Source organism: Brassica rapa, chromosome A09, assembly GCF_000309985.2.
Source record: "Brassica rapa cultivar Chiifu-401-42 chromosome A09, CAAS_Brap_v3.01, whole genome shotgun sequence".
NCBI classification, from domain to species: domain Eukaryota; kingdom Viridiplantae; phylum Streptophyta; class Magnoliopsida; order Brassicales; family Brassicaceae; genus Brassica; species Brassica rapa.
Window position 1 is genome coordinate 41969455 of NC_024803.2, and position 21484 is coordinate 41990938.

Genomic DNA, 21484 nt, shown 5'->3' on the forward strand with positions numbered 1-21484 from the left:
AAATCGAATATTCGAATATAGTTTATATATTTATAATTATTAGCTATATTCAAATTTAAAATAATCAAATAATTAAAAAATACTATTTGTAAGTCAAAATATCCAAAAACTTGAATTATTAGAATATTTTTATCCAAAATATTTAAAATTATACAAATTTTTATCGACACACAAAAAACTGATATTTAATACAAAAGTTTTGGATTTTTGACTTTTTAATCCAAAACCGGAACAAAACCGGAACCGAACAAAATATGAAATTACTTTAGATATAAGTTTGTTTATAACTTTATTACCGGAATCAAACCGAAAAACAAAATAATTGAGCCGGAACCGAACCGAACTTTCTAAATACCTAAAAGATCGTAAACTTTTATAACCGAAGAACTGATGAATTGAAAGAAACATACCGGAGCGCTCCGAACCGAGAACTGAATGCCCATGGTTAGGAAATACTGACTAGTGTAACCAAAACGATGTCGTTTCATAAACAATAGAGTAGAGTCAATCAGTTTTTGGGTTGTTAAACTTTGCGACTTCGTAACTTACCCGCCGGTGAGAAAAATGGAGCGGCGCCGAGTAACCGGAGAAGCACCAACCCAAAAGAGGATCCTGCTCGCATCACTATCGGCGATGGTCGCGGAGTCAGTTACGTTTCCGATTGATCTCACAAAGACCAGAATGCAGCTCCATGGTTATGCTCCCGGATCCGCTTCGGCTGCTCACCGGGTCGGCGCCATCGGAGTGGTGTCTGAGATCATGAGGCAGGAAGGGATGATGGGTTTCTACAAAGGTCTCTCTCCGGCGATTATAAGACACCTCTTCTACACGCCGATCAGAATCATCGGGTACGAGAATCTGAAAGGGCTCATTGTCAGATCCGATGCTAACAATGGAGAGTCTCTTCCTTTGGCCACAAAGGCTCTCCTCGGAGGGTTATCTGGTGTAATGGCTCAGGTAAAGAATGCTTGCTTCTTAGTTCTTACAATGGCGTAAAGATGAGATCTTTAAGTTTGTTAATATCATTTTGCTTGCTTCTTAGTATTAAGATGGCATAAAAGTTTAGATCTTTACGGTTGTTTATATCATTTTACTTGCTTCTTAGTTCAACGATGGCATAAAGTTCAGGTCTTTACGGTTGTTTATATCATTTTGCTTGCTTCTTAGTTCAACGATGGCATAAAGCTGAGATCTTTAGTATTGTTTATATCATTTTGCCTCTTCTTAGTTCTTACAATGGCATAAAGATGAGATCTTTAAGTTTGTTTATATCATTTTGCTTCTTGTTTGTTCTACGATGGCATAAAGATGAGATCTTTACGTTTGTTTATATCTTTCGGATTGAGCTTTGAGTGTTATCTATTCTACACCAAACTAAGATGCTTCCTGTGTTGTGTTCTTGTTAGTAATCCAGGTAGTGGCTAGCCCAGCTGATTTGGTGAAAGTGAGAATGCAAGCAGATGGTAGACTGGTGAGCCAAGGTCTGAAACCGAGGTACTCTGGACCTGTGGAAGCTTTCACTAGAATTCTACAAGCAGAAGGAGTGAAAGGGTTATGGAAAGGTGTTGTTCCAAACATACAGAGAGCGTTTTTGGTGAATATGGGTGAGCTAGCTTGCTACGATCACGCCAAACACTTTGTCATCGATAAAAATATCTCGGGCGGGGATAACATTTACGCGCACACTCTTGCGTCTATCATGTCGGGTCTTGCTTCGACGACTCTGAGTTGTCCTGCAGATGTGGTGAAGACGAGGATGATGAATCAGGGTGAGAAAGGTGTGTACAGGAGCTCGTATGACTGTTTGGTGAAGACGGTTAGGTTTGAAGGAGTAAGAGCTTTGTGGAAAGGCTTTTTGCCGACATGGGGGAGGCTTGGACCATGGCAGTTTGTGTTTTGGGTCTCTTATGAGAAGTTTAGACAGCTTGCTGGTCTCTCTTCCTTCTAGTAAAAGCTAATTTGAGGCTTTGGGGTTCTGAAACATCTTTGAAAAGTAACATCTTACTCTTAGTTTCCCATTAGGGTAAGATTCAATACCAGTTTGGTTTCAAGTCTAGTTTTAAATAAATTGGTTGATTTCCTTGGGGTTTCATATCAGTTTTTATCTTTTCCTAACTAAATTGGTTATGAAGTGAAATTGTGAAAAGATATGTAAAAATTCAAGTATTTTTTCTATTAAAATTTGCATATATATAGTGTCATGAATGTTGGTTGGTGTATATCAACTGAGATGAAATATCATTATATTTATGATTTTTTCATATATTTAGTGCATGAATGTTGGTATATATTTTGTTGGAACTATTTTTATGAGTTTATCGAGCTAAGTAAAAATTAAGTACGTGTGAGTAGAATTTTATAAGTTTATCGAGTTGGATAAAAATCTAATTTAATATGAAGCAAATGTTATATTTTATATGAAAAAACCACCACATTTTAGAATTCTATGGGCTGAGTTAAATGTTGAAATTGTTTATAGACAATTAAAAAAAGTCTTAGTGAGTTGATGACTAAATAAAATCCATTTGGTGAAAAATGACATAACTAAGTAAACGTACTGACTAAACTACTTAAATGACTAAGCTAAGCAACTTAGGTTCCGATTCGGATTTTAAATTTGTTGGCTTTGAAAGTTTTAACTTAATTCTAAAATCTTTAAAGTTTGTTTTTCACCAATCACACTTTAAGTTTTCTGAAGTCCTAAAACTTTCCTAAAAAATTTCAAAGCCAAAATAACTAACTTTACTCTTAATATGATTTGTTTTTTCTTTCAAAGCCACAGATTTAGGCTCTTAACAATTTCCAAAGCCATTTTAATTTTTTAAAAGCCAAAAGTTTTAATAGTCAACCTAAAATTAAAGCTCAACAATAAAAGTTTTGAAAGTAAAAAACACTCGGATCTTTAGAGCATGACCAATGGGTAGTATCTTGGAAAGAAGTATCTGATTGTTTTAATATGATTAGTTGTAACATAATTGAATTATTAATTAAACTTAAATCATAAAGATGAAACATATCAATTATAAAGCTACACATGTAAAGAAGTATCTCCTATTCTTTTGTTGAAGTTTGCCTGCACTATCTTTTCATCCTTCTCTCTCCACTCTTTTTAGCTTTTTCAATGTAATTGATAGTTAGAAACTCTCTTTGATACCACCAATAAGGTTGTCCTTAGTGACACTTATTGCCTTTGGTGACAAATGGCCAAACTAAATTACACTTGGTGATTAATTAAGATGACTTAGTAACAAATGACTAAAACTTAGTATAATGACAAATGTCCAAATTACTTTATGATTAATCTCTTGTATAAATAGATATCTAACCTCTCAATTAAACTAACTCATTTATTGATAACAATCTTAAAGATTAACTTTCACATACAAAGTTCCAGCAACACTTTAAAATTTTCAAAGTAAGTCTCAAGAGTAGTGTGGTTGTTAAGTTTGCAAATTCTGTTTTGAATGATGCAAAACAGTATGTCAGTCTAGGTTTTATCTTGGAACTCAATAATCATATGCATAAACATCTCACTTATGAACGATAACAAAGTGATTATATCACGATTCAATATATTCGTTTATTTTTACGTCGATTTTCAAACATTTTACCAATTTATATTATTGCAACCATCATATTTTGTTTTGTAATTTTTAATATGGATTCTCGTGTCCTAACATATTTGTAATTAATAATATTTTTTGTTATCATCAGTCGCAATTTTTTGTCATTAGTAAAGTTTTTTTTGTCATTACTCATGTTTTTTATCACTGGTAACGTTTTTTTATCATTACTCACGTTTTTTTGTCATCTGTAACGTTTTCTATCATTGGTAATGTTTTTTATCATTACTTACCTCCTTTTGTCATTAGTAACATTTTTTTATCATTAGTAACATTTTTTATCACTACTCACAATTTTTTTTGTATAACATTTGACTTTGGTTGTGTTGAGTAGACACAGACCTCTCTTCCCAAACTCTCCTTTGAAAATAATGTCCAACACCGGTGTAGTTTTCCCGACGATAGACTTGGGAGAGGTTTCCGATGAGATCTTGAATCAGAAACTCCGTGAAGCCGGCGAGAGATTGGGATGCTTCAGAGTGATTAACCATGGAGTTTCTTTGTCTCTCATGTCTGAGATGAAGAAGACCGTTATGGATCTCTTTGAACGTCCCTACGAGGTGAAAGTACGTAACACTGATGTGCTACCAGGGAGTGGTTACAGATTTCGTCCAAGCGAAACCAATCCTAATTATGAAGCATTAGGTCTCCTCGACCTGGCTTCTCCTCAAGCTCTCAATACTTTCTGTGACCAGCTCGATGCTTCTGCTGAACAAAGGTTTTTGTCTTTTTTTTCTTGTTTGGTCTCAAAATGGTATGGAACATTGATTTATGTCTTGATAATATTCAGGGAGATTATGCTGAAGTATGCAGAAGCTATTCATGGGCTTGCAAAAGATTTATCAAGGAGACTAGCAGAGAGTTACGGGTTGGCTGATACTACCAACTTCTTCAAATCTTGGCCAATCCAGTTTAGTATCAACAAGTATCATTTCAAACCCGAAACAGTCGGGAAAGTTGGTGTGCAGGCACACACAGATTTTGGGTTCTTGACGATACTTCAAGATGATGAAAACGTGGGTGGATTTGAAGCCATGGACCCTTCTTCAGGAACGTTCTTTCCCTTAAGCCCGTTGACAAACTCGCTTGCTATCAACCTTGGGGACATGGCGACAATATGGAGCAATGGAAGGTTGGGCAGCGTGAAGCATAGGGTGCGATGCGAAGCTAAAACCAGGTTTTCTATCGTCTCCTTCCTGTTGGGACCAGTGGATACAGATTTGGAAGCTCCAAGTGAGTTTGTGGATGATGAACATCCGCGGCTATACAAGCCTATAAGTAATAAAGGGATACGAAGTCTCAGAGTGACAACGAACTTGATTGATGGAGAAGCTCTTAAACATATATCCTATGAATGAATGAACATGATGTAATGACATAAAAAGACTATTCTACTTTTTATTTGGTGTTCTTGAGATAGAGAAGTAAAGATGTAACTGTCTTAAGGTATGTGAAAATTATGGATTTTCGCAATATATATAAATAAAAGACTTTGTACTTAGTTTATGCAAACATTCTCACTGGCTCTAATTTTAATAGAAGCTAAAAATCATGAGGATCTTGAACTAGTTTGATTCCACAAATTCTATACTTACAATGTCTTACAAAGGGACGATGTTTCCTGTATTGGTTCCAGTCTTACCTTTGCAGCCATAAACAGAAGGGACATGGAAACACGGCTCCATTGAAATAAATTGGTTAGTGTCCTTGAGTTTTCATATCAGTTTTCACCTTTTCTTAACTAAATTGTTATGAAGTGAAAATGTAATAAGATATAGATAACATTTCAAGACTTTTGAACTATATATATAGTCTAGCAGTTTCATCTTATGCATCATACTAGTTCTATTATCATCCCTTCTACCAATCAAAATCTAGTGCATGAATGTTGGTATACATATTTAACAAAAATGAAATATTATTAATTTACGATTTTTGCATATATTTAGTGTATGAATGTTGGTGTATTGAATTTGTTTAAGTTGATAACAAAAAAAAAATGTTGGTGTATATCTAACTGAAACGGAATATCATTAGATTTGTGATTTATTCATATATTTAGTGCATGAATGTTGGTGTATATATATCTAACTAAAATGGAATATCACTAAATTTCTGATTTTTGCATAGATTTAGTGTATAAATATGTTGGTGTATATCTAACCGAAATAAATATTATTAAATTTGTAAATTTTTCATATATTTAGTGCTTAGTGTATCCATTACAGTTGACCAATTTTAGGATGAGAAGTTTCGTACGTTTTCTTCTGATTCTTGAACTTCTTTATATAACATTGTAATCTGGTTATGTTGAGTAGTCAAAGACATCTCTTCTCAAACTCAACATTGAAGATAATGTCGGCCACGAGTGTAATTTTTCCGACAATAGACCTGGGAGAGGTTTCTGATGAGATCTTGAATCACAAACTCCGTGAAGCCAGCGAGACATGGGGATGCTACAGGGTAATTAACCATGGAGTTTCTTTGTCTCTAATGTCTGACATGAAGAAGACCATTATGGATCTCTTTGAGCGTCCATACGAGGTGAAAGTGCGTAACACTGATGTGCAACAATGGAGTGGTTACACGGCTCAAAGCGAAATCAATCCTTATAATGAAGCATTGGGTCTCTATGACACGGCTTCTCCTCAAGCTGTCAACACTTTTTGTGATCAACTCGAGGCTTCTCAGGAACAAAGGTTAATTTCTCTTTTCTTGTTATTTTGGTTGGCCTCAAAAGGGTACGGAACATTGAGTTACCTCGGCTACATCTTCCTTGAGGATTAGTCTGTCTTTCCATAGGTCCAAAATACCCCAGATTAATAAAAAAAACATTGAGTTGTGTGTTAATATTTTGTAGGGACATTATGGTGAAGTATGCTGAAGCTATTCGTGGGCTTGCAAAAGATCTATCAAGGAGACTAGCAGAGAGTTATGGTTTGGCTGATACTACCAACTTCTTCAAATCTTGGCCAAGCGAGTTTCGTATACACAAGTACCATTTCAAAGCCGAGGCAGTTGGGAAACCTTCTGGTGTGAATTTACACACAGACTGGGGGTTCTTGACGATACTTCAAGATGATGAAAACGTTGGTGGACTTGAAGCCATGGACCCTTCTTCAGGAACGTTCTTTCCCTTACCCCCGTTAGCAAACTCGCTTGCTATCAACCTAGGGGACATGGCTACAATATGGAGCAATGGAAGGTTATGCAATGTGAAGCATAGAGTGCAATGCAACGAAGCTAAAACAAGGTTTTCTATCGCTTCCTTCTTGTTGGGACCAATGGATACAGATTTGGAAGCTCCAAGCGAGTTTGTGGATGCTGAACATCCGCGACTATACAAGGCTATTAGTCACAAAAGGTATCGAAGTCTTAGAATGGCAACGAATTTGCATGATGGAGAAGCTCTCAAGCTTATATCCTATGAATGAATGAATATGATGTAATGACATAAAAAAGACTTTTGTACTTTTTGTTTGGTGTCCCTAAGATAGAGAAGTAAAGATGTAGGTATGTGAAACTATGGATCTTCAATACATAAATATTTTTTTACATTAACATCTTTGTGGATGTATTGTGAACAAACGCGAATTAACCTTCAAAAAAGCAAAACGAATTGAGGCAAATACCCATTACGGTCAAACTAATGTGGCCAGACACTTCAAAATTAACAGGATGCAACACTTCTCTTTGAGTTTATTCAAACATTCTCACTTGCTCTAGTTTCCATAGAAGTTAAAACTCATGAGGTATCTTGAACTAGCTTGATTCCCAAGAATCTATCCTCACAATGTCTTACAAAAGGGACCATGTTTCCTGTGTTGGTTCCGGTCTTACCATTGCAGCCATAAACAGGAGGGACATGGAAACACGGCTCCATCGAAATGGCACGACCACAAGGTGGATCAGGAACTGTGTGGTTTACTGGTTCGTAGAGTATCCATGACTTTAACCCGCCCATACCTTGAGCCACGTATCCGAACGTAGAGGAAGCGCTGATCACAACTTCATCAGCCATACTCAAGAGAATCATCTCAGCAAGGGTCTTTTTGTTGTGCAACTTCTTGTCACTCTGCTGATACGCTTCTTGACTTGGCTGGTGAACTACAACTACTTCTCCTGTCGAAGTCGGATGTTCCCAATACATACTCTTGAGACTCTCCGAGTATCCAGAAGTCAGAGAAGTGACCAGGACAGCTTTGAGTTTAGAGGTTTTCTCTGTGGTGGTGACTTGCTCATGAGAGCCTTGAGTGTCTACTTCTGGTAACAGTTTCTCTCTTTGCGTACATGCTACAATCTGATCCATAACATGCTTGATGGGAGGAGGACTTGTTACTTCTTCGAAAACTCTTACTTGGATCCCAAGTCTCTCGTCTGCTCTTGACAAGTAAGCAGTGTAAGACCTTGTAACCATGCCCCAGACTTGGTTTGTAGGGTGGAGAAGATACCTACTCAAATGGTGGAAGACAGTATCTTTCTGTGGGAACAGCTTGATGAGTTTGGTCTGAAAGCTAGGGATCAACCATAGAGATGGAACAAAGTATTGATTTGACTTAGCGACCAGCCAAGGCACTTTCCCTATGATCATTTGTTTATATTCACAAAAAAACATCTGATCATGATCACCATAATCATGGAAAAGATAAAGATAAAGGTGGGATGGGACTGTAGTTGAGTTAATGCAATGATTCTTCAACATTGTTCCATAACAACGCGAGTACTCACGGTTGAAGCTATTAAGCTGATCCATCAACGGAGAATCAAGAGGAAGAAACCAAGAAGTACCAGGGAAAGGCTCGCAGAAGAGGTCGCTTGTATCACTCCTCTGGTCAACAAGCATGATTCTCTCTGTCAAGAGAGCATATAGGAACATAGAAACCATAGAGATCATCCTGTTTCCTAACCCTAACCCTGACAATGGCGACACACACAACACATACCGGCATTCATCACCAGAGTTGCTTACATGATTGTGACCAAGCTTCTCTGTAGCGCTCTTGTAAGCTTCTGTGCCTGGACCGCAACGCTTGTGGAGCTTCTCGTAGCGCCTTAGCTTAGAGATGAGATGTTGAGAAGGCTTGTAAGGTGAAGTCTTGCGATACAAGGAAGACTGATACCTACTCAAGCAAGAATCTTCATCAAGGTCTGCTGTGAAAACGGACTTGTTGTGGTGGTTGAAGATAGTAGAGGATTGTTGTACTAGCACCAAGCAAAGTAGTAGTAAGCAAGTGGCTATTCCTATCGTGAGCTTCATCATCCCAGAGATTATAAACGGCATAGCTCTCTTCATTATTTCTATTTTGTTGCATGTAAATATATTAAATATTGATCCTGGTTTCAGGATGATGGAGAATGGACTGTCATGTTATATGACCATTGAGAGATTAAGGGAAACGTGATCTAAAAGGTATGCTTAAATCATTACCTTCAATTTCACTACTAAACTAGTAAGAAGGCCTGTTTATAACCATTGTAATCACTGTCATGTTAAATTTAGCAGTTGGCCTGTCACGTTTTTGGATTGTTTTATCAACTAAATCGTTACTCTATTTCTTTCTGATTATATAAGGTAAAACTTCAGAATGTGACGTAGTATACAACCATACACACACACAAAGATATAAATAGTCAAACATACTTTGGTGATTATTTCGATTTCTTAGGATTTACAATGATGGTGCCCAAAAAAGAGAGAAGGATTTACAATGATGAACATAGAAGATGGTGAAACTAGCTTAACTCCTGTAATATGATCCTTACAAAACTTAATGACGTTATAAACAATTTATTTATAGATCTTTGGTAACAATGATGTATGTAGAAGAAGATGAGAGCTTACAATAAAACTTCATTAGCGAAATCAACTAGCTTAAGCCCTGTGAGCCGATCCTCACAAGGCCTAACAAAGCGGGTGATCTTCACTGTCTTAGCTTGACACCCATAGATCGGAGCTCTAAGGAAACATGGCTCCATCGATATGGCTTTAACACACGGATTTGTCTGGTTCTTTGGCTTGTAAAGTATCCATGGCCTTAATCCTCCGAGTCCTTGAGCAACATATCCGAATGTAGATGAGTTGCTTGTGACAAGTTTATCAGTTAGGCTTAGCAGATAAATCTCAGCGAGTGCCTTTTGGTCGTGAAGCTTCTTGTCCGTTTGCTGATACATTTCTTGGCTTGGTTGGTAAACTTGGACCATGTCTCCTGTTGAGCTCGGGCCTTCCCAGTACATGGTCCTTAGATTCTCCGAGTACTCTGGGTAAAGAGATGTGACAAGAACGGATATGAGTTTCGGTCTTGTTGATGTATTAGTAACTTTTGATTCTGTTGCAGCTACTTCAGGTAAGAGGTTCTCTCTTTTGGTACAGGCTAGGATCTGGTTCATAAGGTGCTGGAAGTATCCTGCTGGCTTGGTAAGAACTCTTACTTGAATCCCAAGTGTCTCGTCAGCTCTTGATAAGTAAGTATTGTAGGATCTAGTGATCATACCCCACACTTGGTTTGTAGGGTGAAAAAGATAGCGGGCTAGATGGTGGAAGACGGTGTCTTTCTGTGGGAATAGCTTGCTTAGTTCGGTTTGGTAACTAGGGATTAACCATAGAGATGGAATAAAGTAAAGGTTTGCGTTGAAGACCAACCAAGGGACTTGTCTGATGAGGTTTTGGTCTCTTTCACAGAAGAACATCTTATCATGATCCTCATAATCATGAATAAGATAAAGACATAGGTAGGAAGGGATGTTTTCTTTTGTAGTCCATTTAATGGTATGATTTTTCAACATTGTCCCATAACAATGTGAACCATTCTTGTTGAAGCTATCTAACTGATCTGTCAATGGAAAATCCAGAGGGAGTAGCCAGGAAGTACCTGGAAAAGGCTCACAGAAGAGATGGCTTATGTCGGTGCGTTGGTCAAGAAGAATGATTCTCTCAGTCAAGAGAGCATAGAGGAACAGAGAAGATAAAGTAAGTATTCTGTTTCCAAGTCCATAAACAGCAATCCACACAATGTATCTGCATTCACCAACAGATGTATTCAGATTCTGATCATGACCAAGATTCTTTGTGGCTTCTTTGTAAGCCTTTGTGCCTGGGCCGCAACGCTTGTGAAGCATCTCATAGCTTCTAAGCTTGGAGAGAAGATATTGAGAAGGCTTGTAAGGTGATGGCTTGCGATACAAGGAAGAATGGTACCTACTCAAGCAAGATTCTTCATCAAAATCCTCAGTAAGCAGCCCTCCTATCAGCTTATCCCTTGGTTTTCTTGAATCCTTTTCACCTATATAGGAAATGTCAAAGGAGATTTCTTGATTTAACAAAACCAAAAAGATGAATGAGTTTACCGTTGATTTTAGCATCAAGAGGCTGATGGTTGAAGGTAAATAATGATAGTAACATCAATGAAGAAAGTAGTAAGCAAGTGACAACTGTTGTCAGCTTCATCCTCAAATCCAGAGCTCAGAAACTTGGCCAGAGATTAGGTGTTACTTGCTAAAACATGTTTATGTAGAGCTATATATCAAAGAGTTCAAGTGTGACTACTAGACTAATTCTAATTGTGGTAGAAGAATCTTCTACTTTTTATAGTAGATGTGATGATAAATGTGTGCATAGTGCTGTTACTGTAGGTGACGGTGAAGCTTCTTGTCTTTTTGTTGGTACAATCACAATCTTATCTTTTTGACCTACCTTTTTAATGATGGAAGGGACCTGCCTGAGGCTGCCTCTTCCACTAAACGTGAACCACAAGTCTCTTATCTGCAGTTAATAAGTGAACATTGTAGAATATACACTAAACCTTCAACTTATCACCTATTTAGGCAAGAATCCTCAAAAAAATGAGAAATGGATTTTAATACTCTTTTTTTTTCGTAAAATCTCAAATAATTTGAACTATAATTTTGAAATTTAGGTTGATAAAGGAATTTGTTTATATTTATTGTTGAGAAAGATTGACAATTCTCTTTGAGAAGACAATATAAGAAATGCAATGTTATTTTAAAAATATACACACCAAATGTCATTCATTATTAATTCACACATTTTTACGGAATTTTCCCATTCAGTTATGCTTAAATTTTCTTATAAACCTTTCATAAATCTTCCATATTTTTCCCTTTTTAAAATTTCATATAGATGAAATAGTTTAATACCATTTCATAACTTCTCTCTATCAAAGTCTTAAAGTCTCGACTCCCAATCATACATTTCCCTCGAAAATGATTAGAAAGTGGAGAAATGTTGGGTCCACACTCACACGCAGAGACAGACAAAATGTCACATGTATGTGTGTGGACTGATCCGAATGTGTGTGGTTACTATGCAATAATGGAAGGACACCGCAAGACATGAATATGCCTAACCCTTTGCATTTTATTAACGATAGCAAGCTAGAAACTTCAGTAGGGGCGGACCTAAGCCACCTAGGTGAGAGAGAGGTGATCTCGGTCCGCCCCTGAACTACATGGCCACTGTCATATAGGAAGCTTATCATAAGTTTATAGAAATTAGAGACATGAACATTTCACTTGATAGGGTTTGCTACAACGTCGCATTTGATGCTTTGATTAAGCTTTATAAAGTCGAGAAAACTATACAATTGTTGGTAGAGACGACGGATGAAATAATAGCTCTTGACTTTAACCGGTGGTTGCTGTCCACAAGGTAGATATGACCAAGCCCTTGTCTTCAGGGGCTCAATGTTCATGTAAAGAAACTACTTCATACAGTAAATAATAGCTCAATGTTCATGTAAAGAAACTACTTCATACAGTTATACAAGTATCTTCAGTTCTTAAAAAAAAAAACAGGTAGAGCCAGAGACAGAAAAATACAAAAACAGAACCGCAGCTTTGCTAATGCTTGAGAACAGAGGAGCCGCCATAAATGTAGAAACTTTGTTTACAAGTTATCATATAAAAATCTTGTGCTATGTATATATAACAATGTGTTTCAATGCATTTAAATATTGATACAGCGGATATAATTACGTACAGTCTTCTATTAAACATTTAAATAATTATTAATAGACAAGAATCAAAATAATCCAATGAAATAAAAGCTAAAGAAGGAACTACTACAACTCATCAAACAGCTTGAGACCATCATTATCACGATCCTCACAATGCTTTACAAACGGAAGAACCTTCCCTGAGTCAGTTCCCCAATCAGCATCACACCCATGAGACGGTGAAGTAAGATGACAAGGCTCAATCGAAGTAGACCGAACACACGGCGGATCAGGAACCGAAGCATCCCTCGGCTGATACAGCAACCACGGCTTTAACCCTCCAAGACTATGAGCAACGTATCCAAAAGTGGACCTCGCGCTCGTGACAACGTTATCAGTTAAACTCAGAAGATACATCTCCGTTAAAGCCTTTTGGTCGTGAATCTTCTTGTCTGTTTGTTGATACCTTTCTCCACTTGGTTGATAAACTTTGATTACCTCTCCTCTCGAACTATCTTTCTTCGAAAACATGTTCCTCAAACGATCAGAGTACTCTGGATACAGTGACGTGACAAGAACCGCTTTAACTTTCTGACTTTGAGTTACGTTAACCTCTTGTGTACCCGCGACTTGAGGTAGTAGCTTCTCTCTTTGCGTACAGGACAAGACCTGGTCCATGACGTTTTTTAAATACCCCGCGCCGCCGCTGAAGACACGTATCTGAATCCCGAGCCTCTCGTCAGCTCTAGCTAAGTGCGCCTTGTAGTAACTTGTGATCATACCCCAAACTTCGTTCGTCGGGTGGTAAATATACTTAGCCAGGAGATGAAACACTGCTTCTTTCCGCGGGAAGAGCTTCACCAGTTCTGTCTGAAAAGCTGGATTAAACCATAGAGATGGGACAAAGTAGACGTTGGCCTTAACAATCAACCAAGGGACTTTATCGATCAGTGTTTGGTCTTTCGGACAGAAGAACATCTTGTCTTCATCTCTTGAATCGTGTAAGATATGAAGATACAGATGCGGCGGGGTGGAGTTCGCGCTGATCGCGTGGTTGTTCAACATTGTTCCGTAACAACGAGTGTATCCCTTATTGTATCCATCGATCTGCCTCGTCAATGGGAAGTCACGAGGGAGCAACCACGAGGTACCTGGAAACGGCTCGCAGAAGAGATCGTTAATGTCTTTGCTTTGATCAACGAGAACGACTCTGTCTGTTAATAGCGCGTAGAGGAAGACGGATGCTAGAGTTAGTATTCTGTTTCCGAGACCGTAGACCGCGACCCACACGATGTATTTACATTCACCAACGGTTTCGTTTGCGTAGTTCTTGTCGTTATGACCAATAAGATTCTTGGTTGCTTCTTTGTAAGCTTGTGTCCCTGGACCGCAACGCTTGTGGAGCTTCTCGTAGCTTCTTAGCTTGGAGATGAGATACTCGGAAGGCTTGTATGGAGATGGCTTGCGGTACAAGGATGATTTATAGTACCTGCTCACGCAAGAACGTTCGTCGAAATCTGGTGTTAATAGCCCTCCTAACAACTTATCCTGAGGTGTTTTGGATTCTTTTGAACCTATTAATCACAAGAAAAAAAATAAAATAAATATAAGTTCAAGAAAAAAACATATTCAAACGATTAAATGGTCTTCTTGTGTGTTTACCGTTGATTGTAGCGTAAAGAAGTTGGTCGTTGAAGTTGTTTGGGGATGATAGTAAGAATATGGAACCAATGAGTACGCTGGTGAAGATGAATGTTATCATAAACTTCATCTTCAACCCCAAAGTTTTGAGGACATCGCTGGAGATCTGAAACAGGTGATGATACATTGTTGACTTTACTTTGATCAGTTATGGTCAGAGATGCTTCAAAAGGTATATATATATATCTAACGTCTACAACTCTTATTAGTGATCCAAAGTGGACGAAGCATGATATTTATTAATAAAAGTTTGAATATTCTAATGTGTCATTGTTATGTTGTGCCCATCAACGAACCCCGAACGTGACTCAAGTTTTGTTTAATGCATATAAAAGTCTTCATATTCGAATTATACAAATCATCAAGTTGTATTGTGGATTTAACAAACAAGGAAATGACCAATGAAAGAGCTGTTTTGAATAATCAACAAGAGCTGTAATTTATTTCAAAAACTTGGAATCTATACAATACATCACATGTCATGTATTATTATGATCTTGATCTTTTCTGTAATCATGAATTATTGTTGAATTGACAAATCATATTCATTTACTTATTCAGCTAATAAAAATCTTTGGCTCAGATGCGTAAGATCCCGTTGTTGACTGAGAGAATATAAAAAGTAAGCAAATTTGATTGGCCAAAAACGAGTTTCCTAGAATGGCCTAACTTGAGCCTCCACATATTAATTCAATAGACCATGGTTTTTCCTAATGTTTTTACCATTTGACAACTTGTATTTGAAAAGATAACCTTATTTTAAAATGATGACTTTTTTATAGTATTTCTAGAGAAAACTTACCGCAACTACCATAAAATAAAATAAAAGTTATTTATACATGTATTTTGAATTTGTAATGAAAACTTAATGCATGTAGCATGCAAAACTTATATATTGATTTTTAAGTAGATTTCGTTTTCTGAAAACAAACTACTCCCAAAACCAAAATAAATAAATAATTAACGACCTTCAGCAGAGTCGTTACTCTGTTTCCAACGGTTTGAAACAGAAAATCTGAAGCAGTCAATTTATAACAATTGCTGCCACTGGGCCTTTAACAACTGGGCCCAAAATTAATAGACACAAGCCTAGCCCTTCATGCCATTTAACCAATCGAAATCAACAATTAAACCAGCCTCAAAACTAAGGTTTTCACCTAATAGATTATCACTTTTAAAAAGTTAAAACATAATTCAATAAGTTTGAATTAAATTTTAATATTGAGACCTCTAAACCAAGGTGATCAGTTTTAATTCATATTTCATGCAGACTTTTATCGAAATAGATTTTTTACTTCTACTTAACTGCTTTTTTTTTTATCAAATATGAATTAAACGTATGTTTTAGATATAAATACAGTAATTATATATTGAATGTGAGATTAAATATGAACAGAGAACAAAAGGTATAAACGTTTAAATATTTCATAACGTACGTACCTTTATGAATTTTTTTTTTGAAAAAGGGCATTCAAATACGTACCCTTATGAATTGATCATATGTTGTTGGTTGAATTGATCTTTGATAATATGTCTGTTCTCCAGCATATGAACCAGATGATTGTTTGGAATCCATGGTGTTCAATCAAACAAATAGAAAAGGAATTTGTTCAAAAAGAAAATGTGTTTTTTTTATTGAAAACACGAATAACTTAATAAACAATGATGAAGATAGTAAATCATGTGTTTAGTAAAAACACTATTTAAAAAAACAAGAAAAATCAAGACAAAAGAAAAAACAGACTACCAATAACAAAAAAGAACAAAGAGATGAGTAAACAAAAGGGCAGAGAAGTTTTTTTTTGAGAAAATTTGGAAGAGCAGGAAGTTTTGGCTTAAACAGAGAGAGAGAGAGAGAGAGAGAGAGAGAGAGAGAGAGAGAGAGAGAGATTAAACTGAAACGTTCTTATATATACATATATACACACGTATTAAGATTGATGTTAATTAGATCTCAATATGCTGTCGAAAAAGAAAAAAAAAATCTCAATTTGCTAAAAAATGTTACTATATTTTAATAACGTCGATTAACAACAAGTAAGGTAATATTGACTATTTTCTAGGACCAATGTAATATGCCTATTTCCATATATATTTTTTTATTCATTTCCATATTTTTGTTGATATATATACACACTAATGACGCTATAATATGAATCAATAGTCATTAATTACTATATACCAATTGATTTCCATGGAATTGGAATCAAAATGTAGATTTAATGTTGTAATGTTGTGATGTGTGTGATTTCCGTATTTTTAGTAAATACAAAAATATCCACGCAATGCATGCAAGAAATTTAGTGATGAAGGGATATGTTGTTATAGAAAGCTACGCTTAAATTAATCGCGTCAAATAAGCGGTAACTCTATATCAAATATCAGTCAATTTGTCTTTTTAAAACCATACAATAAAACAAATAAAATCTCCATGATTCATGGGACTTTCCTATTAGACTCGGATTGTTTCCGCAGAAAGAACATCTTAGTATAATCCCCATGTCATGGAGAATATGAATACGAATATGAATATGAAGGTGCAATGGGATTGTAGTGGAGCTAATAGCATGATTCTTCAACTCTGTTTCCCAGCCCTGTGGCACACACACCATGTTCGCATAATTCACCATTAGTTCTGCTTGCATGATCCTCGTCGCCATTACCAAGCTGCCCTTGTACTCTCTCTTGTCAGCATCTCTTCCTGGACCGGGACGCTTGTGAAGCATCTCATAACTTCTAAGCTTAGAGATGAGATATTGAGAAGGATTGTATGGTGATGGCTTACGATACAAGGAAGACGGTTCCTGCTTTGATTCAGTTAATATATATGTATGTGTGCTTAGATCTAAATTGTGATTAAGTTAACAGAACTTTGATCTACAAATCTTGTATTATTGTGACCATCAACGAACTCCAAAACATTTAAAATTCACTAACTAAATATTTTTTATTACAAATACAAAATAAAATGTTATAAATTAATGATATAATTCGATTTTGGAAGATCTTGTTTATCTGTAAATTTAAGTTCCAGTCTATATGTCATAACTCACTAAGAAAATGCTTTAAAAACGACAAATTGTAAGAGCACATAGACAAAATCATTTACATTCTAAATGAAAAGCAAGCCAAGATATATGGTCAGTTTACTTGTGCATATGATGATCAGTAGCCTTTACATACAATCAATATTCATAAAAAAAAACTATTTGTTTCAACAGGATAAGATTTATAACTCATCTTTGGTATCATCAAATAGTTTAACCCCATCATGCCTAGTATCCTCACAATGTCTTACAAAAGGAAAGACTGTCGCCAAGTCAATTCTCTTTTTGTTCTCACATCCATGACTAGGAGAAGTAATGTAACAAGGCTCCATGGATACAGCAAGAACACATGGTGGATCAGGAACTCTGCCTTTAAATGGCCGATAGAGTAACCAAGGCTTTAACCCTCCAAGACTATGAGCAACATATCCAAACGTAGACCCTGCGCTTGTGACAATGTTATCAGTTAAACTCAAAAGATAGATCTCGGCTAGCGCCTTTTGGTCGTGTAGCTTCTTGTCTGTTTGCTGAAACCTTTCTCCACTTGGCTGATAAACTTGTACAAGGTCTCCTGTAGAAGTTGGTCTTTCCCAATACATGTTCTTTAGGTTGTTGGAGTACTCTGGATTCAGAGATGTGACAAGAACAGCGTTAAGTTTCTTGCTTCTTGATGCATTAATGACCGGTGTAGCTAGTTCAGGCAACAGTTTCTCTCTTTGTGTGCATGCAACGATCTGGTCCATCACGTGCTGGACATAACCAGCTCGTCTGGTGAAAACACGTACTTGGATCCCTAGTGTTTGGTCTGCTCTTGATAAGTAAGCGTCGTAGGATCTTGTGACCATACCCCAAACTTGATTCGTCGGGTGAAAAAGATATCCAGCTAAGTGGTAGAAGACGGTTTCTTTCTGTGGGAATAGTTTGATTAGTTCGGTATGGAAGTTTGGATTAAACCACAGAGATGGGACAAAGTACACATTGGCTTTGACAATCAACCAAGGGACTTTATCGATCAGTGTTTGATCCATAGGGCAGAAGAACATCTTATCTACATCCCTTGAGTCATGTAGGATATGAAGATATAGATGCGGAGGGACTGAAGTTGAGTTAATGGCATGATTACGCAACATTGTTCCATAACAACGAGAGTATCCCATGTTGTATCTGCCTATCTGACCCATTAATGGAAAGTCATGTGGGAGTAACCATGAAGTGCCTGGAAACGGCTCGCAGAAGAGATCACTCATATCTTTGCTTTGATCAACAAGAACGACTCTGTCTGTCAAGAGCGCGTGGAGGAACACAGAAGCAAGAGTGAGTATTCTGTTTCCAAGCCCGAAAGCCGCGACCCACACAATGTATCTGCATTCACCAACAGATATATTTGCATAATTCTCATCATCATGACCAATAAGATTCTTTGTTGCTTCCTTGTAAGCTCTTGTTCCTGGACCGCAACGCCTGTGAAGTACCTCATAGCTTCTTAGCTTAGAGATTAGGTATTCAGAAGGCTTGTGTGGAGAAGGCTTCCGATACAAGGAAGACTGATGCCTACTCAAGCAAGAATCCTCATCGAAATCAGCGGTTAAAATCCATCTTAATAGTTTATCCTTAGCTTCTTTTGAATCCACTATTATAACAACAAAAACGAAATATTAAGTCCAAAGCATCATTCTGTATAAGAAATCAAAACGATAAATGACCATATACCGTTGCCTATAGCGCTAAGAAGCTGGTGTGTGAAGAGGTCTGAGAATGATACTAACATCACCGACCAGAGTACTAAGCAAGCGAAGACTGTTATCATAAACTTCATCTTGATACTCAAACCCCACGAAGACTTCATTGGAGATCTGACATAGTTGATGATACTTTTAGTATCAATTGTTATAAATGAGTTATCCAAGAGTTCAAAACTCTTATTGTGAGTTAATTCAAAGAAACGTGTACGTCTATGAATATTTTAAATGTTTCTGCTGTGAAAATCGACAAACTGTGAATACAACTTTTTTTTTTTTGAATGATTACTTCATGTACATGTTACGATAACATCATGATATGAACTAATTAACAATTTGTTTGGTTGTCAAAAAAAAAGGAAACAGTGTACTGTTGATATTTCCAATAGTTATAATCAAATTCAACCAACTCACAAACTGTCTAAATGAGAAAGCAAAGGGCAAACTTTTTAATTCTAGCTTTTAGCAAAAAAAATAAAAATAAAAATAAATAATTCTAACGAAATTGTAACTACCATGCAATACAATGAGATTGTTGCGTAAGTTATAAATCTTTTTGATAATTGTATAAACATGACACCAAATTTGCTGTTCATCATCAAAACCTAGGACTGAAGTTAAATTCAACTTAAACTAAAAACACTTTATTATTCTGTTAAATTTTTGTGAAAGTAAAATCAGATTTTATAATTACCACAGCAAATTAATAATGACGCAAAAATTGGAAAAAGGGAAATTGTTATAAAAAAAATTACTCAGATTAACTCTAATATTTTACTTAATTACTAGTTTAACTTTGTGTAATCAATATAATCTAACATATGTACATAAAGACCAAGTAACCCTAATAGTTCTTCTTTACTACAATTTTGCCATTTTTCATTTAATTCCTTAGTAAATAAAAAATTAAAAGGTGAAAAATAATTGAAACCCTAGCGGTCGTCGACCGGATTAAGAAAAACATTCTGAAAACAAAACCATTATTTCGTCGAAGATGTTAATTTTTAAAATTGCCGGCAGTTTAATCTTCTCCTTCAAGTAGTGTCGACTCTGCCAGTGGGAGGGCCTCTTGTTATCTCCGCTGTCAAACGCTCCGACGACAAGAACCACCATCTCTTCACCTGTCAATTACGTCTGTCACTCCATGGTTTCGAATTTGTATTTTGTTTCCTCCGATTAATAAATTTTGTTTTCTGGAATATTGAAATTTCCATGGAGTTTGGATAGCTTTTGATTTGGTCTTAAGTGTTATAGATCAGAATATTTGTTACAACAACGAATCATATGCGTCTCATACTTGATTATGCATTGTTCAATGATATGTACATGATAATTTATTTTATTGAATGTGAAACGTAAAATGATTTGAGAAGAAGGTTTTTTGGATAGTTGCTTGTATAGAGTTAATGCTTGGTGGGTTCTTGTAAGAGAATGAGTGTAACAAGCACATCTCAATTGTATAGTAGCTTGGAGTTTTTCTAATGATGAATAGTTTGATTACAACTAACACTCGCTTTTGTATTAGAATTTCGTGGTAGCAATATTTTTTGTTTTTCATTGTTAGATATGGTTTCTTCTAGCAGTAAGAAAAACTATCCGTTCTAGCAGTAATAAAAACTATCCGCTTGTACTCTACAGTAAAGTAAAAGTTCCTAGTCAGCAAAGGAGTATGAGCTATTATAGCTATTTGTCAAGATGATTCTGTCCATCATGAGTGATATAGTCCCTGCTACTGTTCGGAAAAAGAATGAAAAACAATTCATTAAACAAAGATTGAAAAAAATTCCACAGAATGACCCCCCAAGAGACTGGTATTTAATTATACCATAAAATACATTGAATGTCTTGTGATTAGTTGCACATTTGAAGAGTTACGTGACAAAACCATTCAGGATCTTCGACGGAAGCTAGCTGCTGAGATTTAATACTGTTAGAAAACCTTAAATCACTCATTTACTTCCTGATTCACCAAAGTAGTATGTTCAGTTTTAGATTCTCTTAGTGAACATATAGTCTTATTTGTGCAACGTGAGTTTTATTAGTGAACGTGTCTTATTGCGTAAATTGAACTTTTAGTATCAAAATGTGTTGCAGCTACAATTTGCAGTTCATTATTATCATAAGGCTGTATGTTCTGTTTTAGAATTTTTCTGATTTGGTTTATTGACTGAGTTACTAATTATTGTTTCATATAACCTCGTTCAATTATCTTTTTGATACTTGGAGTACCAATATCGAACAAAAGTTTTAACTGGCAAAATATAAAAAACAGAAAGGCATGTGTGAGAAGAAGAGCTAGAAGAGAAACAAAATAACTCTCAAGAAACAGAACATGAAAGACAAAGAATTGTTCATTATAGAAGTGGAATAAATCTTTTTTTTTGTGATATTTCTTGGAACCGGTGAAGCTAAAAGCATCTCCA

General features: G+C 36.2%; 7 protein-coding genes and 1 long non-coding RNA gene across 11 annotated transcripts; 3 read left to right on the top strand and 5 right to left on the bottom strand.

Moving 5' to 3' along the window:
* Positions 1-183: 183 nt before the first annotated feature.
* On the top strand, positions 184-2231 carry LOC103842997 (mitochondrial uncoupling protein 3). Its single transcript, XM_009119686.3, has 2 exons — positions 184-957; positions 1415-2231. The coding sequence occupies exons 1-2, from the start codon at positions 565-567 to the stop codon at positions 1946-1948; spliced, it is 927 nt and encodes a 308-aa protein (XP_009117934.1). The 5' UTR covers positions 184-564; the 3' UTR covers positions 1949-2231.
* LOC117127949 lies at positions 1387-21010 on the bottom strand. Its single transcript, XR_004450977.1, has 3 exons — positions 20937-21010; positions 9064-9070; positions 1387-1398 (listed from the first exon to the last, which is right to left on the bottom strand). It is a non-coding gene; the product is annotated as an uncharacterized LOC117127949 (long non-coding RNA).
* On the top strand, positions 3333-5129 carry LOC103842998 (2-oxoglutarate-dependent dioxygenase DAO-like). The gene is made up of 3 exons (XM_009119687.2): positions 3333-3415; positions 3958-4341; positions 4414-5129. Exons 2-3 carry the CDS (start codon positions 3995-3997, stop codon positions 4979-4981), a joined length of 915 nt encoding a protein of 304 aa, XP_009117935.1. The 5' UTR covers positions 3333-3415; positions 3958-3994; the 3' UTR covers positions 4982-5129.
* On the top strand, positions 5363-7105 carry LOC103842999 (2-oxoglutarate-dependent dioxygenase DAO-like). The gene is made up of 2 exons (XM_009119688.3): positions 5363-6322; positions 6484-7105. Exons 1-2 carry the CDS (start codon positions 5931-5933, stop codon positions 7055-7057), a joined length of 966 nt encoding a protein of 321 aa, XP_009117936.3. The 5' UTR covers positions 5363-5930; the 3' UTR covers positions 7058-7105.
* LOC103843000 (probable fucosyltransferase 7) lies at positions 7320-9020 on the bottom strand. The gene has a single exon (XM_009119689.2). It carries the CDS (start codon positions 8914-8916, stop codon positions 7369-7371), a length of 1548 nt encoding a protein of 515 aa, XP_009117937.1. The 5' UTR covers positions 8917-9020; the 3' UTR covers positions 7320-7368.
* Positions 9396-12341, bottom strand: LOC103843190 (probable fucosyltransferase 8). Of its 4 annotated transcripts, XM_033279020.1 has the most exons (4): positions 10968-12341; positions 10819-10903; positions 10493-10638; positions 9396-9880 (listed from the first exon to the last, which is right to left on the bottom strand). In XM_033279020.1, the coding sequence occupies exons 1-4, from the start codon at positions 11065-11067 to the stop codon at positions 9462-9464; spliced, it is 750 nt and encodes a 249-aa protein (XP_033134911.1). In that variant the 5' UTR covers positions 11068-12341; the 3' UTR covers positions 9396-9461. The 4 variants fall into 4 exon arrangements, with proteins under 4 accessions (XP_033134911.1, XP_018510129.1, XP_018510128.1 ...); XM_018654613.2 differs by having other exon boundaries at positions 10493-10903; positions 10968-12266; XM_018654612.2 differs by having other exon boundaries at positions 9396-10638; positions 10968-11220.
* On the bottom strand, positions 12580-14486 carry LOC103843001 (fucosyltransferase 6). The gene is made up of 2 exons (XM_009119690.3): positions 14237-14486; positions 12580-14148 (listed from the first exon to the last, which is right to left on the bottom strand). The coding sequence occupies exons 1-2, from the start codon at positions 14400-14402 to the stop codon at positions 12701-12703; spliced, it is 1614 nt and encodes a 537-aa protein (XP_009117938.1). The 5' UTR covers positions 14403-14486; the 3' UTR covers positions 12580-12700.
* LOC103843003 (probable fucosyltransferase 7) lies at positions 17420-20939 on the bottom strand. The gene is made up of 2 exons (XM_009119691.3): positions 19033-20939; positions 17420-18952 (listed from the first exon to the last, which is right to left on the bottom strand). The coding sequence occupies exons 1-2, from the start codon at positions 19166-19168 to the stop codon at positions 17505-17507; spliced, it is 1584 nt and encodes a 527-aa protein (XP_009117939.2). The 5' UTR covers positions 19169-20939; the 3' UTR covers positions 17420-17504.
* Positions 21011-21484: the final 474 nt, after the last annotated feature.

What these genes read in the sequence shown, in the direction of transcription:
- LOC103842998 (XM_009119687.2), top strand. Translation starts at nt 3,995, where the DNA reads ATGTCCAACACCGGTGTAGTTTTCCCGACGATAGACTTGGGAGAGGTT. An exon ending in GATGCTTCTGCTGAACAAAG is followed by an intron (nt 4,342 to 4,413) that starts GTTTTTGTCTTT and finishes GATAATATTCAG; the next exon opens with GGAGATTATGCTGAAGTATG.
- LOC103843001 (XM_009119690.3), bottom strand. Translation starts at nt 14,402, where the DNA reads ATGTATCATCACCTGTTTCAGATCTCCAGCGATGTCCTCAAAACTTTG. An exon ending in TCTTTACGCTACAATCAACG is followed by an intron (nt 14,149 to 14,236) that starts GTAAACACACAA and finishes TGTGATTAATAG; the next exon opens with GTTCAAAAGAATCCAAAACA.
- LOC103842999 (XM_009119688.3), top strand. Translation starts at nt 5,931, where the DNA reads ATGTTGAGTAGTCAAAGACATCTCTTCTCAAACTCAACATTGAAGATA. An exon ending in GAGGCTTCTCAGGAACAAAG is followed by an intron (nt 6,323 to 6,483) that starts GTTAATTTCTCT and finishes AATATTTTGTAG; the next exon opens with GGACATTATGGTGAAGTATG.
- LOC103843000 (XM_009119689.2), bottom strand. Translation starts at nt 8,916, where the DNA reads ATGAAGAGAGCTATGCCGTTTATAATCTCTGGGATGATGAAGCTCACG.
- LOC103842997 (XM_009119686.3), top strand. Translation starts at nt 565, where the DNA reads ATGGAGCGGCGCCGAGTAACCGGAGAAGCACCAACCCAAAAGAGGATC. An exon ending in TATCTGGTGTAATGGCTCAG is followed by an intron (nt 958 to 1,414) that starts GTAAAGAATGCT and finishes TTAGTAATCCAG; the next exon opens with GTAGTGGCTAGCCCAGCTGA.
- LOC103843003 (XM_009119691.3), bottom strand. Translation starts at nt 19,168, where the DNA reads ATGAAGTCTTCGTGGGGTTTGAGTATCAAGATGAAGTTTATGATAACA. An exon ending in TCTTAGCGCTATAGGCAACG is followed by an intron (nt 18,953 to 19,032) that starts GTATATGGTCAT and finishes TTGTTATAATAG; the next exon opens with TGGATTCAAAAGAAGCTAAG.
- LOC103843190 (XM_009119894.3), bottom strand. Translation starts at nt 11,067, where the DNA reads ATGAAGCTGACAACAGTTGTCACTTGCTTACTACTTTCTTCATTGATG. An exon ending in TCTTGATGCTAAAATCAACG is followed by an intron (nt 10,904 to 10,967) that starts GTAAACTCATTC and finishes TTTCCTATATAG; the next exon opens with GTGAAAAGGATTCAAGAAAA.